This window comes from Camarhynchus parvulus, chromosome 7 (genome assembly GCF_901933205.1).
Source record: "Camarhynchus parvulus chromosome 7, STF_HiC, whole genome shotgun sequence".
NCBI lineage: Eukaryota > Metazoa > Chordata > Aves > Passeriformes > Thraupidae > Camarhynchus > Camarhynchus parvulus.
Genome location: NC_044577.1, coordinates 18,703,104 through 18,718,426, shown reverse-complemented (window position 1 = coordinate 18,718,426; position 15,323 = coordinate 18,703,104). Strand labels below are relative to the sequence as shown.

General features: G+C 38.9%; 1 protein-coding gene across 2 annotated transcripts in view; it reads left to right on the top strand.

The window, feature by feature from the left end:
• The first annotated feature begins 11,019 nt into the window (after window positions 1-11,019).
• Window positions 11,020-15,323, top strand: part of LOC115906008 (collagen alpha-1(XXVIII) chain-like) — a 34,933-nt gene continuing 30,629 nt past the window's right edge. For both annotated transcript variants that reach the window (XM_030952822.1, XM_030952823.1), the window contains exons 1-4: window positions 11,020-11,193; window positions 12,135-12,305; window positions 13,078-13,646; window positions 15,289-15,309. In XM_030952822.1, coding sequence (XP_030808682.1) covers window positions 12,146-12,305; window positions 13,078-13,646; window positions 15,289-15,309 — 750 coding nt within the window. In that variant the 5' untranslated portion in view covers window positions 11,020-11,193; window positions 12,135-12,145. The remainder of the gene's footprint in view (window positions 11,194-12,134; window positions 12,306-13,077; window positions 13,647-15,288; window positions 15,310-15,323) is intronic.

Below are 15,323 nucleotides of genomic sequence, written 5' to 3'. Positions count from 1 at the left end.
AGTGGGTTTACCCTAGAAGATAATAAAATATTCCCTCTTAGTTTTAATGCCATTTTGATCTTTATGTGTTCATTCCCCTATCTGCAAAACAAAGCAGAGATCATAACTCCTGTCACTTAAACTAAAATAATAACCATTAGTGAGGAGGATCAGAGGTAAAGTTTTCCAGTGAACATAATTTACATTTTCAGACTAGTTAAGTTTGCAACTTAAGTCAGTTTAAACCAATAGTCAGTTTAAATAAGCCAAAACTAAATTCAACAACCAGAAACCTCTCAGATTTTGGTTTGCAGCTCTTTTAGTATTTGATTTACACAATTTTCCATAGAGGGTGAATGATACAAAGGAGTCAACAGAATCTTTTCTATCAAGTCAAATGCAACATCAAAAAAGAGCTCAGTCGCACACACACATTTGCCAAAATAAGCTCTATTTTCTTTGAATTTGCATTTGTGCACGTTAGAAGCAGACTCAAATTCTGCAGCTAGAGTCTGCTCTTTTTCTCAGCAAATTTCTTCAGGTGAAAAGTGGGAGATGGTTGGAAGGGAGCCTGGTTCTTTTAATCTTATCTAAGCAGTCCTGAAAGGAGTTGCAGCTGAAGATAAGGGGTGTGGAGTCACATGCCTTTCTCTCTTAGAGTTTGTATTCTGTTATGGGGAATGATCCCATTTCTGTAGCCCCAATTTGAAGTTCCTGCAATTCCAGCATCTTTACATGAGATGTTCCTGATATGTACAAATATGAAGAGAACTAGGCATAGTCATAACATTGAATTGGGGCAGTAAAATTAGAACTACTATCTACTGCAATGCCATGTTAAAAAAAAAAAAAAAGCCATGCTTTGCCTTTGAAGTGATCTTTACTTGAGCTGTCCCTGGCTAAAAGAGTTTAAGGGGAGGAGGTTAAATTTTTCCTCATCTCTGAGGTGACATTTAACAGACCTGAGAAGCAGACATCAGCTGTGATGGTCTACTCAGGAAGGGCTATGCCATGAATGACTTCTAAAAGCAAATAAAATAGTAATGCATTCAGTAGATTTAAAGTCTCATTCTTTGACAAAGGACTTCTTCCTTCTTGACTTTATCTTCTTCTTGATAGTAATTGTTACCAACAGGGCTGAGAGGGATCACACTTGACACAGTGAAGACTGTAGCAAAAAGCACAATACTCAAAGGATGCTACTTCAAAATCCTTGTAAACTTCAAATTCCTCCTGCTTGTATTTGACAGAGTAACACTGAACTATGCACAGCATGCTTCATAATATACAATGATTAGGAGCAAGCATTTACATTTGAGGCAACATCACTTTCTTCCCCCTCAAATTATTGTAAAATCCTTCCACTAGAGCTGCATATATTTACAGTGGGGTAAGAAGTTCTACTCCAGGCTAGAGTTCTCAAGAGGTTCTCAAGTCAAGGAGGCAAAAAGATCCAAGATCCACTGTTTTGCACCACAGCACAAATAGCAGGCAGGTTGTTTGTGCGAGTGGTTGCTGCTTTGTCTAGGTCAGGCCCCATGAGCATGCAGAAAAAAAAAAGTACTGCTGTTTGCTAACCTTACCGCATCATCCATCCAATTACAGCTTAGAACCATCATCCCAGGACTCAGCAGCCCGTACAGGTATGTGGTAGTTGTCATTGTGTAACTCATGGAAGCGAGTTTTGAACTGCATTTTGAGCAGTTCTGTCCCACAGTGCTCCCAATATCTCCAATGTCTACAAACCACTGTGAAATAATTAAAGATGCTCCACAAAAAAAAGTCACTAATTTGTAAATTAAATTGAGTTCACATATCCACATAAAAAACTGCCTACAACAGAAAAAATGTAATGAAGATGCTTCAGGATCCTGCTCACAGGCATGAGGCCTTTCAACGTTCTCATATGCAGCTAGCATGTATTTGACGTTCTCAGCTCAACATATCATCTGAAGAATTTAAGAAATACAAAACCAAGAAGTTGCTTAACTTTAACCAGAAGGAACATTCCTTCCCAGTTATGACACCTTCATCAGCCCTACCACCTCATTCTTGAAAACTTTTATCAGGGAAAAAAGATTTCCTGAAAATGTGAGCAATGAATGCAGTTAATTAAAAGAAGTAGAGAAGGAGCAGACTGTTAGGCTACCTTTGGATCCAGAAAAAGATAGAAAAGATGAGCTTGTAATCTGCTCACTTTAGATGGCTTCTTAAATGATTTTCATTTAACTAGAATTATATTTTCACGCATTCCTTTGAATTTGGTTACTCTTTTCTGAAGGTCTTCATACTCTGAGATTATCCAAAACAGAACTCATTTTAACCACTAAAACATTACAGAATATTAATCATCACAAATAGAGTGCAGCAAAACTAATTTACTATTTGATGCTCTGTAAGTAATGTTTTTATTTCCCTGTCAGGTGAAGATATGGTTAACATAAGGAAATGCAATATAGCCTTAGACATTTATTGTGTATGCAGTATCCAAAGCTCAGTAAAAAACAACTTTGTGAAGAGAGTGTAGAAATCTATTGTTCAAAAATCCACTTTATTTTCCACAGTACAGAAAAACTGAAGATTTTCAAGAGGTTTTCAGAAAAGAAGGCGGAAGGTCTGTCACATTACAATAACACTAAAAAGGTCTGAGTTCTTATAAAAGTACATGCAAAGGGCAACAATATACTAAGCAGCCTGGGTTACCTCACACGCTCTCTCTGCCATTGCAATAGGTGACACTTTCATACAAGAGATCTTTTCCACATCTCCCTTCATCTCTACTTCAAGGACACCTCCAGTAGCCCATGCTACATTACAGGCCAGGTAGGAGGATAAATCAGCTATTCCCATCCTGATATTTCTAATCCATAAATAGTACACAATGTCCAAATAGACCATTGAAAAAGAAAACTATAAAAATGCCCACCATATTACATGTTTTGGTCTCTTTTTGAACCAAAGTGGCTATAGTGATAGCACTGTGACACCTACATTACATAAATTTCCTGAAGTTTAAAAAAAAAGCTGTTAGCTGTAGTCCTGATATTAACAGCCTTGCTCTATCAGTCATCTCTCAGCCACCCTGTGCAGTTGGCAATAACCATGCAAAGTTCAAACGTGAATCAAGGCTGACACCCCGTGGACATATCTTGTAACTGATTTGTTTGGGTTTTTTTCAACCAGACTTTTTAAAAACTGAAATTCCATATTGAAATTTTACTCCAGACCTTCAGGACCCTTCTAAAAAACATTTGAAAATATTCAGTTGTTCAATAAGATTCTCAAGACAAAAAAAAAATCAGCTGAAAACTCACATTACGCATAAAATTACTTGTTTTCTTATGAGTCTCTAACAAGTCAGATGTCTTGTAGCACTACACACAAGCATTTAACAAGTTAAGAAACCTGCAAGCTTAAAAAATTTAGAAAATCTAGTCCCACCTCTATAATCATTACAGTTAATTTATGATAATACCAAAAGCAGAGTAGAAAGATGTTTTGACATTAAAGCTTTGTGGTAGGTAAATGACTTCAGAAATGCACATCTATTTTCTGTATTTCCACACAATCCTTTTTACAAGCATTACAAAACGTAAGCATGGTATTTGATTCGAGTATTAGTGATTATTTAGAAACCACTGTATTAATACACACTTCTAGCCACTAAATTTCAACCTAACACCAAGGGAAGTAATTTTTTGTGGAAGTAGAATACACAACACATGTAAAATGACCAATTACACATCAAAAAAATAAGTTCACTTTCTATGTCTCTTGCTTCATTTATTTCAAAAACGCCAATGCTATCACAATGTCTCTTGCTTCATTTATTTCAAAAGCGCCAATGCTATCACAGACAAGTCGATTTTGACTGGGGGAGTATCATTAAATCTAACAGAGAGATAGGTGAGCTATCCACATGTTTGCAAAATTCTGCAAAACAGAGAAGTTTACATTATTTTCCCTCAAAGACATCAGCTATTATGATTTTGTCCATGCATGGTTCCTAAACCATGTCTTCACTACAAAAATATGTTATACTGCACTGAATGTACACAGCTCTTGTGAATATTCAAGCATTAAAAAACCCAGCCTCCTTCTCTCAGCTTCACGCTGCAGACTGTACTCCCTCACTCCTGCAGAGTATTTATGGCTATCTCAGATGCTTAAGCAACCTTGTAAGTCATCTGCAGCAGGAACCAGGTTTGTCCTTCAGAAAGCCACTAGCCATTTATTGTCTCCACTCCGGGAAAACATTCCTCTCAGCTTAAATGGACTTCAGCCCTCCAAACTCAGGAGGCCTTTACAGCAGCTGCCGGTCAGAGCCAAGCCCGTGGCGCTCGGGAGAGGAGTTGGTTGGTTGTACGCAGAGGCGCTGCAGCACTTTCAGCCCTCCGTACCAGCTCAGCGGTAGCTGGCAATCAATCAAACGCTGCCCCTGAGAAGCCGCAGCCACTAAGCCCAGCCAGCACGGGCCCGCCTACTCCCTTCGCTCGGCAGCTCCACCGCAATTCAGCTCCCACCGAGCACCATTTTATCACCCACGTATCTTAAAACGCCTTCTTAACCGCCTTCTGCTAAAAAGCATAATTCAGCAGGGTTGGTGCTGCACATATTTAAGTATAAAGATGATTAAACCCTGCCTACTGCTGTCAGATGTACCTGTGCAATGACTTACAGTAATAATTGCATGTCTTTAAGCTCTTAGCTCACTAAACCATACTACAGACTGCCTCAGCTAATGCTACACATAAAAACCTATCTATGGACTGTGCTAGAGGTGCACCAAAAGGAAAGAGCTGTTTGAACACCACAAAAATTAATAGATAAGATTTCACCCTAACACAACTCCACAAAAATGCATTTACATTCTACAACCTTTCATTTAGAAATCATACAATAGTTTGCATTGGAAGGGACCTTTAAAAATCCCCTAATCCAAACTCCCTGCAGTGCAAAGGGATACCTTCAACCAGATCAAGTTGTTCAAAGCTTCATCCAAACTCCATCGTATGTTTCCAGGCATGATACATCTACCACCTCTCTGAACAATCTGGCCCAGTGTTTTATCATCCTCATTGTAAAGACCATCTTCCTTACAGCTAATCTAACCTCTTCTAGTGTAAAACCATTACCCCTTGTCCCATTCCAACAAACCCTGCTAAAAAGTCTAGGCCCATTTTCCTCATAGGTCCTCTTCAAGTACTGGAAGGCCACCATGAGGTCTCCCTTGAGCCTGCTCTTCTCCAGACTGAACAACCTCAACTCCCCCAGCCTTTAAACATATACTTACACATACCTTTTTTTAAAGATCTGAATGAGGTAGAGGTTTACTAGCTTATGCATGTGAAGACCTACCTCTGCCTCCACTACCACAGCATTTCACCACAAGCAAATGCTGCATAATAGGGCTGATGTTTCACTGAGGGCTCTCTGAGGGGTTTGTGAAGAGCTGTAGATACCCATTGACATTGAGATGCCTACCAGCATTCATGATGACCTGTAAATAATGGCACCAGTTCTGTCAGGAGCAGTAGAACAGCTGCATCCCCAGGGCAGGGGGAACCGGGAGTCCCAAATGGGACAGCAGAGCTGGGCTTCTAATCCCACTGCCCACAGCAAGGGACGTGGGCTGGGAGCAGCCCCTAGCCCAGGGTATGAGGCACCAATATAGGACAGGACAGTATGGGACACCAGCATACCCAGACAAGGCGGTGGCAGAGCCAGTGACCCACCTGCCCTCACACCACTATGGGCAAGGTGGATGGCCTGAGGCTGAGCTGAAATGGTGCCAGGGGTGGGGGGTGTCAGCTGAGGCTGGTCAGGATCACTAAAGGCTCTGAGAGCTAGTTTACAAGCACAATTACTGCTCTCAGCTCAGAGACTAATGTGTATTACAAACAGTTTAAAAATAGGTCAAAAGATCAAATTCCAACAAAGGTAGAGTTATAGTGACAACAATGGTTGTAAGATAAATCCGTACCTCTTTGCAACTCTATAAATAATCACCTCTCTGAAAGACCAAATCTGTTCCCAGCATGAAAAGGATCACAATTTTAGAACTGTGTAGAACATGATTTTTTCTACCAAAACTCTGTCATTTGCTAATATGGAGTAACACATACAGCAACATGCTTTAACTACCTGATTATATTTCCAGCAGAGTTATTCTGCTTAAAATTATTGGAAAATATATTTTCAAAATGTGCTAGGTGACATCAATGAATCTGCCATTTATTGCACCTTCCTTAAAAATATATGAGTTTCTACTCCTTAAAAATGTAATTACCGTATTTTAAAAAGAGTTTTGTACTGCTAATTACAGTTATCAACATGAAAATCAGGCAGGTGGAAGAAAATAATTATGCAAAGTGTATTGTACAATAAGAAGTAACTGGCATGTAACAGTGAATTCAAAATAATTGTCAAATACATTTTCATTGGCACCAAAGTAGCAAATCAAATTAAATCTTTAAGAAACAATGATGATTTTAAAAGTATTTTTGATCTAGTTAAATGTTCATGTTTGTATCATCAAAAGTTAAGTCAAATATTTTGTATGTTAAAACTATTGCTGTACTAACTATTAGCATGCTTTCATTCTCTTGTTAGGCTAAATGCTTCAAATGCATTTGAAAATAACTTGCTTATGTATGGATATGCTTACATAGGCTGTAAATGGAAAATATCTCTTGGTGAGGGAAACTGAAAATTAAAGGATAATTATTAAAATAAAAGCAGAAATAAATAAATACCTTAAAAACAAAACAAAAGCTTTGATATTGATTGATACTGCATGCAGACTATGAGTATTTAATTACCACTAAAATGCTCAGAGTGAGTTTTTGGCTGCATTGTCTCTAGATAAAATAGGAAAATACTGAAGACAGCCTTCTCCCTTTTATGCCTTCTTAGAGTCTTTTTCTTGCCACACCTCCTGAAAAAACATTACAGAAGAGCAGTATTTAAAAAGAGGAAAATGGAGAGCCACATTCATACCCACTACAAAAGAAAAAGACATGTTTACTACTCCAGTCTCAATCACTAAAATCTGTTGGGAACTATACAAAGAGCAAGTCTGTGCCATCAAAGCCTTTGTTTACAGTATTTTCTGTAACAGTGGGGTCAGAGGAAAACAGCTGATTTGCTTTGACAAATCATTTGCATTTGCAGAATGTAAGTCCATATTAAAAAAAAAATTAAACTGCAGCCTCAAGAGTTGACAAACAGAAGTCAATTTGTCAAGACTTAACCATGATTAACTGACTGCTCAGTTGAATCCTGGGCTGTCAAATTCACTAGAACACATTTTGTAGTCAAAAGGTGAAATAAAGGTTTTTATCTTTCTTGACATATAATCCTATGTAAAGTTCTAATTTTTTAAAATTTTCTTGTTCAGTTACTTCAAATATTTGAACTTTCAACCTATTTTTCCCCAAATTTGCCTATGTGATACAACTTACAGAACTGTGAGCCACATTCTTTATAATATTCCTCTTTAGTATCAGGATACAAAATGTTGTAAATGATGTGCTTTCATTATTTTACAAGTTGAAGTCAGGTAGGTTTTTGTTTCTTCTGGACACTTTGGTCATGTACTGACACGTATAATATAATGAAATAAATACTCCTGAAATACCGTTACACCATGATGCAGTCAGGTTAAATGGTCAAGACTGTCCTGAGGCCATGAAACACCAGAAGAAGTTTGTGTGAAGTGTGTGTATTTTTAACAGCTGACAGCAGACTTGACACGTGAATTATTCACACTGAAGTAGCAAAAAAGTGCAAACATATTTCAGTTACATCATGTCAAACTCTTTGGGACAAAAAAAAATACCATCAGAGCAGAGGAAAATCAAAGGCATGGTCTGTCTGCTTCATGCTGCTCCCACAAACTGGCCTCCCTGGTGGTTCAGTATTCCTTTAGCATGTGGAAATATTCAGATGGTATTTTGCCAGCTATGCTGGCTCATGATTACTCCATATCCAGTGATGTTGAAGGCTTGTAAGGACATCTGAAGGGCTAGTCAAGACTCTATCACATTCTAGTGACATGATATCATGCTAGAAGACATTAGTTACTCTGTCTTAAGAGAAATTACTCTAGGCTTCTTAATAATGTATTGAATTTTGTTAAACAGTGGATGAAGGAGTCACAATTGAGCCAAACCAGGCTCAAGAGCCTTTGTAAAGGAGGCACCCACAGACAGAAAGTTGGGGCAGACAAAGAGAGCTCTGGGGAAGAAGTTTGGAACTGTCAGGCTTGCTGCTTCTTCTGCCCATTAGGAAGCAACAGTGAGGGCTGCTGCTGACACAGGAGGTCATGCTACACCACAGCAAGTGGCATCTAAGCCCCAGTTCTTCATTCAGTGTCCCTTCAATGTGCCCTTGCAACCTCATGTAGCTCTGAAGCTGTCATCACCTATGCAATGGTAATGCTACCAACAAAGGGGTATAAATATCACCTTTTTTTTCCTTTCCTAAAAGTGCTTAAACACTCTCACTTGCAAAAAGATCTTGCAGATCTTTCTTCATTATGCCTTTCCTCATGGTTCTAAAATGATAAGGAATTCCCTTTGATTGAGTATAACCTATTTAGATGTGATTTTAAATAGCTCTCATATATCTCTCTATTCTTTAAAAAAAAGTATTAGACCTTATTTCAAAGATTTGAAATGGGATCAGACAGCTGAGAACTCTTGGATTTCAAACAGTGATGGAAAAAATCCAGACATCTGAATAGGCAGCTATATCTGTGATCTCAGCTTCAGTTGGTGCAACCATAACATAGCCTTACATTCATGTCAGTTTTTGACTCCTGCAAAGATTACCAGTCTTAATGTAGGAAGCATGTATGAGGTAAGATAGCTGGGCCCAGCTTCGTCAACTAAGTACAGAATTCTGTAGTGTCACCTCCCAGAGATGTAAAAGATACTTAAAAATGTTTAAATATGAGTAGAATGGAAATGCAATTATTTGTGCACAGAATCATCCAATGTCTAGATTCCTCAAGAAAAAATACAACACTTTTTTACTCCTTTACAAAAAAAAATTAAAATTCAGCCATACATTTGTAACACTTGAATGACAGCATGAATCTTCCTTAGTATAGATTTTAAGGCATTTATTTTATTTTAAAAATACATCCAGAATAATGCCATTAAAATATTAAATAAGCACTTAGTAAAGTTTGTGGTACATGAGGGAAGAAATCTTGCTGTTAATTTTTAGTTTTAAGAGTTATCTCAGATGTATCAGGGCATACATATTTTACATTGATATCATTCAGGTTTTGATAAGCTGTCACTATAAGAATAGTACAGGTATTGAGAACTTCCCAAGTTCAGAAGACTGCAAGTCTAGAAGTGTACTGTGTTATGTCACATAGCTGGAATTTTGGACAGAATAATAACATGCAAACAGGTATAAAAATGTGCAGGCCTCACTAAGCTTTTAAAGAAGCACCTGGCCAAGATAAAAAATTTGTCCCGAAGGTAAACATTATTCACCAATAAAAGGAAATAGCATGAAGCCAGGAACTTGCTACTAAACATGCAAGAAGAACAGTTATTTAATTAAGAAAATATTTGCCAGCTATGTTTTGAGGTAGGAATTAGCAGTGAAAATGAAAGAATTTCAATGTTTTGCTTATGGGAAGCATATAATCCCAACCATAAATAATATGCTTTTTCTTGCTAAAATTAGAATTTTTTCTCAGTAAGATTTAGGGGCTAGGTGAGATTTATTATACCTATTTCAGTTAGACACCATATAATTTGTGTTCCTAAATGGGAAGATATTGCCTTTTCATTCCTTGCCTTCATCAAAATCTGAATATGACAGTCTAAGCACAGAAAAATCCAAGTGGCTGGAGAGAAATAAACATCAGTTCTTTCCAGCCCTGAAAGAAGATTCTTTCTTAGCTGTAATTGTGGCACAAATAGCTGTAGCTGAGTTAGTTTCAGCTTAGGTAAGGATAAGCCGCCATACAATACGTAGAGCTGCATTCAGCCATCCTAGCTCACCAGTTTTGGAGTAATTACTGGTAAATACAGAAAACAGAAGATGGGGTTAGAACCACAGCAAATGGCTTCAGCATCCAGCTGCATTGTCCTGCCAGTGTCTCTCATGTATCTAAACTGGAGCCAAAGCTGCATTCTTTCCCCACAATCTCCTCAGCTGCCTTGGCTGTGCCTGTGATAAGTGGGCTGAGTTGGTTGGACACTGAAGATGGAAAGGAGGACAGCAGTTAGCACTGGGTCCTCTTTGTATGCCTGTTGGTGGAAAATGATGAATCCACAGTAAAAGTAAAAAGTATTTCTGTGAAAAAGCTACTTGTTTAATATGTTAATTTGGAATGCAAAGTTTTCTGAGGATCTTTGAAGAATTAGGTTACAAGGTGCAATCACTAGTAAAAGAGACAGCCTTCAGGATCCTTAGCTACCCAGCTTAGATTTTGAAGACATCATGCTATGTGTCAGTCATTGTTCCCTATGACAGTCCTTAAAAGGAGATGTGAGACAAAGACAAATCTCCAGAAACTGAAACTGGCTTTCAGACTGGCCTGCCTTTTTTGACCACCTTATGCTGGAGAGTTTCACCAGGAACTGAAACTTCAGTTGGCCAAGTTCATGGGACAGTAAATATCTTTTTAGTTCAGCAGTTAACAGTAATAGCTCATTATGAGGAGATCCTTTTAGGTTTGAAAGGAATCCTACAGCCATCAGCTGCTAAGATGATGTTGACAACAGGATGCCCATTACAAAAAGCTGCCTAGTCAAGCATGAGAGATGTGCAAAAGTAGGAGGGTAAAGTGTGGATAGTAGTGATGGGATAAGAGAGTGAACAGGGCTGATGTGTAGGGAAGTGTGTTGGGGTAAGAACAGCCCTCTTCCATTCATATCCCAGTTACGGATGAGCATTTTCGTGCAAAAGGCTGTGGGGGCTAAACTAGAATGTACACGCATAGCCTCGGGGGGAGGAGAGGAGCGGGTGGCTGAGGAGGAGGGGGAGCCAGGACTGCTGTTCTCTGCCTCACTCCTTTCTGCTGGCCCTTCCTGACATATGACACCGATTCTCACCCGAGCTTGCCGCCCGGCTTCTCCCTCCTTTCCTCACAGAGCACCCACCACAGGGAGGGCAACGCAGCTGCCAGCGAGCCCCGAGCAGGATCCTGCATCCCTGCACAGCCTTTGGCTTAGGAGCATTAAGGTAAGGACCCCTTGCCCTCTATGCCTGTGTCTGTGGGCACAGGAATTCCCACCCTGAACTATCAGAAGCCAAGAAACACTGCAGTCAAGGCTGTGCTAGGGAATTTTATGAGTCAGGTGACTTATGCTCAGTCCTGGGAGACTGATCCTTGCCACCAAACTGCCCTTTTGGTACGCACTGTAGCTACCTGGGGAGAGTTTGCAGGGAGATGGCAATGAAACTAAAGCGCAGCAGGAATGATTTATCAGACCCTGAGCAGGCTGTGAGCTACTCTGGGTGTGCATGTGAGGGCAGGACAAACAGTTATAATCCCTTCTGAAGGAAAAAGTCCTATGAGTAGGTAGCTGTTGAGCCTAGGCTCAGCACTCTAGGCCCACATCCCCAGGATTGCACAGCAGGTACATTCATGCCTTGACAGCACCCTCAGGCCATGACTGCTCTCCATTGAGGCCAGGGGACTGGGATAGCCGGGAGAAATGTGCAGGGCCATCAGTTCTTAAGTGAAGAGAGCAGGGAAAAACTGAGGTTTGCCTCAGTACCTCCTTCTCCCCATGTCAGCCATGAAAAAAGCAAGTTTAGAAAAAAACACCTCTGTGAATTACACTTGGGGTTCACAGTGAATCCACACGGGTACAGCCATGGATTGTACAAACAATACCAGGCAATGAGAGAGAACTGAAGTGTGTTTGTAAAAGTCTGTCTCCAGTGTAGAGAGATGTATGTGCTAGAAGGATATGTACTATGCTTGAAAAAATTCCAGTATGTCTTCATTTATTATTTATAGTGTGGTTTTGAAAAGATTTTACCCAAAGAAAGCAACATCAGCTTGTTTTTCGGGATGGTGGTTTAAAATACAAGACTGCTAAGCAACATGTTGAAGCAAAACCGAATCATGTTTTATCATCCTTGTACTGCTGTGCTTCTGTATTTGTGTTGTTTAGGAAACAAACAAATGATGTTCCTCAGATTCTGGTGGCTTTTGTGGATACTTGAACATAATGAGATTTTAGCAGAAAATCTCAGGGAAGAGAAGATATATGGATTGAGAAGATTAAAACCTAAACACATTCTGTCAAATATTGTAGAAAAATATCCCAGCTCAAGTGATCAAGGTGAATATTGTCATTCTAAAACAGGTGTGATTTTAAACATCCTGATTTATTTGGATTCTGGACTATATAGTTAACTTGCGTTCTAGAAGCTTATAATCAGCCAGATTTGCCTCATCCTACATTTGCACATGCCTAATTTTTGCACTTTTACCTTTTTACTCCTATCTTTTCTCTCCCGTTTTGTGTATTTCAGAAAAGGAGACAGCATCTGTATTTTGTTATGATGTGGCTGAGAGCCTCTTACTGTCATAAGAATAATAGCCCACATAACTCTATTTTCATAGAATTAATGTCATTAGTAGTTCAGAAAATTAATACAGATCCTGGTTTTGGAAATTTTTGTCACTGGATGCAAGTGTTAGTACTAGAGACAGTACTAACACTCACTCAAAATCTCTGTCAAATCACATTCCAGTGTCTTGTTCAGTAAGCCTCATTTTCTTATACATGACTTCCACCTATGATGGTAGGGTACAGTGAAGTAGTAGGCAAGATGACAAAATGAAATTTAAAAACCACTATGACATTTCTCATTTCATACTACATGACATCAACACACCTTCAGGTTTTTATTCCTTGGGGCATCTGTTTTGGAGCAAATCCCTTAGCCTCTATTAGCTCTATCTTCCTGAAGGGCTCACACTTGTGAACACAGATGTCATCAAAAGTTTCCACAATTCCAATGCCATTCTTCAATCCTAAAATACATGTAAGGGTAGAATGAGATTTAGTATGAAGTCACTCCACTCACCTACATACCTATTTATTCTAGATGAAGATTGCATTCTGGAAATTGCTTTTTTACTGGACAGCTCCGAAAGTGCTAAGGACTATAATCATGAACAACAGAAAAGATTTGTACTGCAAACAGTAGACAGAATGAAAAGTCTGCAGCTTAGTTCTGGACGTACCCTGCGCTGGAGGATGGCCTTACTTCAGTACAGCAGCACTGTTTTCATAGAGCAGGCTTTCCATGACTGGAAAGGTCCTGAAGCATTCAAATCCCACATTGCTCCCATCGCCCACATAGGTCATGGCACCTACACAACTTATGCTATAACTAATCTCACCCAGCTCTACATGTCTGAAGGGACTTTGGGTAGTGTCAAAGTAGCTGTGCTTTTCACTGATGGAGTGGATCATCCAAGAAACCCAGACATTTTTGCAGCTGCAGCTGATGCTAAACACCAAGGAATTGTATTTTTCACAATGGGAATGACCAGAGTGGCTGAGGAGGTTAGCAATGCTGCCAAGCTCCGGCTCCTGGCCAGTGTCCCAGCATCCAGGTTCGTTTTCAACCTCCAGGAGAAAGGAACTGTGGAGAAGGTTCTCAAAGAAATGGTATGTACGAGAAAGAATTTGAAATAGTGTTAGGAACGTATGTAAATCTTATATCCAATATTTTTAAAATACATTTCTTCAAAATACCATTGAAGAAACTTGTACATTTTACATGTTAAAGTAGCCCAATTATTAATGAGATCACTGTGCCAAAATACAGGTTTCCTTTCTCTTCCCACCATTCAGATCTTGTCATCCAAACATTTGACACTGCAAACTGAATTAGATTTAAACTTTATTTTTATCTTTGTTTTTCCTCCTAAGAAAGGTATTTCAAATCTCTTGTCTTAAAAAACCTTTTTTTTTAACATCCTAGTGCTTTATTCTGTAGCAAGTAGGAAAGTGAAGCTGCCTTTTGTATCAGAAAAAGATGCAGCTCTTGTAGAAGTGAACATAAATTTGCAGACCATGGAGATAGCTCAATTTAGACAAAATTTGAACTTGGTGATAAACATCTTTAAATTTCCATGGAAAATCTACCACATAATTAAGAGGAGATATGAAAACTGAGCTTGAAGCTTTGTTTGGATGCCTTTCTTCTCAATTTAAGCTTTATATATAAAAAACATTCCCTGCCAAGTGTGGAGAACAGAGCCATATTCTAGCCTATAACCCTGGTGACGCAAACTATTGATGGAGTCCTTATCTGAGCATGCGCAGAGATATAAAGTAGAATTATGAATAACAACCAGGAGACTTCTGCAATGAAATGGATGCCAAAGTGATCTCACACAGGCCTTGAAATTGCACCTGTGTTGGTTTTCCTGTCTCCCTGTCCTTCGCTTTGTTTGCATTGGTTCCCTGAAGAGCTCACTTCCCATCTTCTCTGGTACTATCCCTTTTTCCTGTGGCACAGTAACCGCCTCTCAAGGAGCAAAACACACTTTATTTTACCTCTTCTAAACAGGCAGTCATCCTCAGGTGCCTTCTTTCAATAGCATGGCTGCTGTTTGGTTTAAACAATGACTTTGTCATAACTATACGTGCATGCATGAAAATTTTAGTATTGCATTGCTTCTCATCAATACATTTATGTCCTCTCAAGAGACTGCATTAGCTGTGGAAAATGGGAGGAATGCATTGCATGTGGGTGTCTCAGCTCTACAGATCTTCTCAAAAATAACAGCTAAATCAATGATGATAACTTTATGCGATCGTTGGCAAAGTCAAATCTTTTCTAGGGTGTTCTTCCTGCTCTCATTTTGTGTGTGCTTAACAGTATGAATGCAAGAGCTTCTGATTTCCCAAGTGTAGAACATTCATCCTTCACTCCTAATAAAGAGCTGCTGCTATTCAGCAGTTTGTAAACAATGCAGTTTGTGGATGCATTGTTCCCATATATCTAGCCAACCTGTTTACTATTGTAATTTTAGAAAATTATGGCTGGATATGGAGAGTCAGTGATTTCAGTCAACAATCTATAAAAAGAATTGAAAATATTTACCTTATTTTTTAGAATGGAGAGATTGCTAGAATGTTTCTTTGAAATTAAAATTTAATCAATGTTAGTCAATATATTAATTTTATAATTTAATTAGCTAGCTGGTGAATCTATTTATTTTCACATCTTGCAGTGTCTTTTCTGTAGAGCTGGATTAAGACTTTAAGTTTCTAATGTTGTTTTCAATATCTTTCTTTACAGAAAGACCTGTCTGAGGAAGAGGTAAATATTTTTTG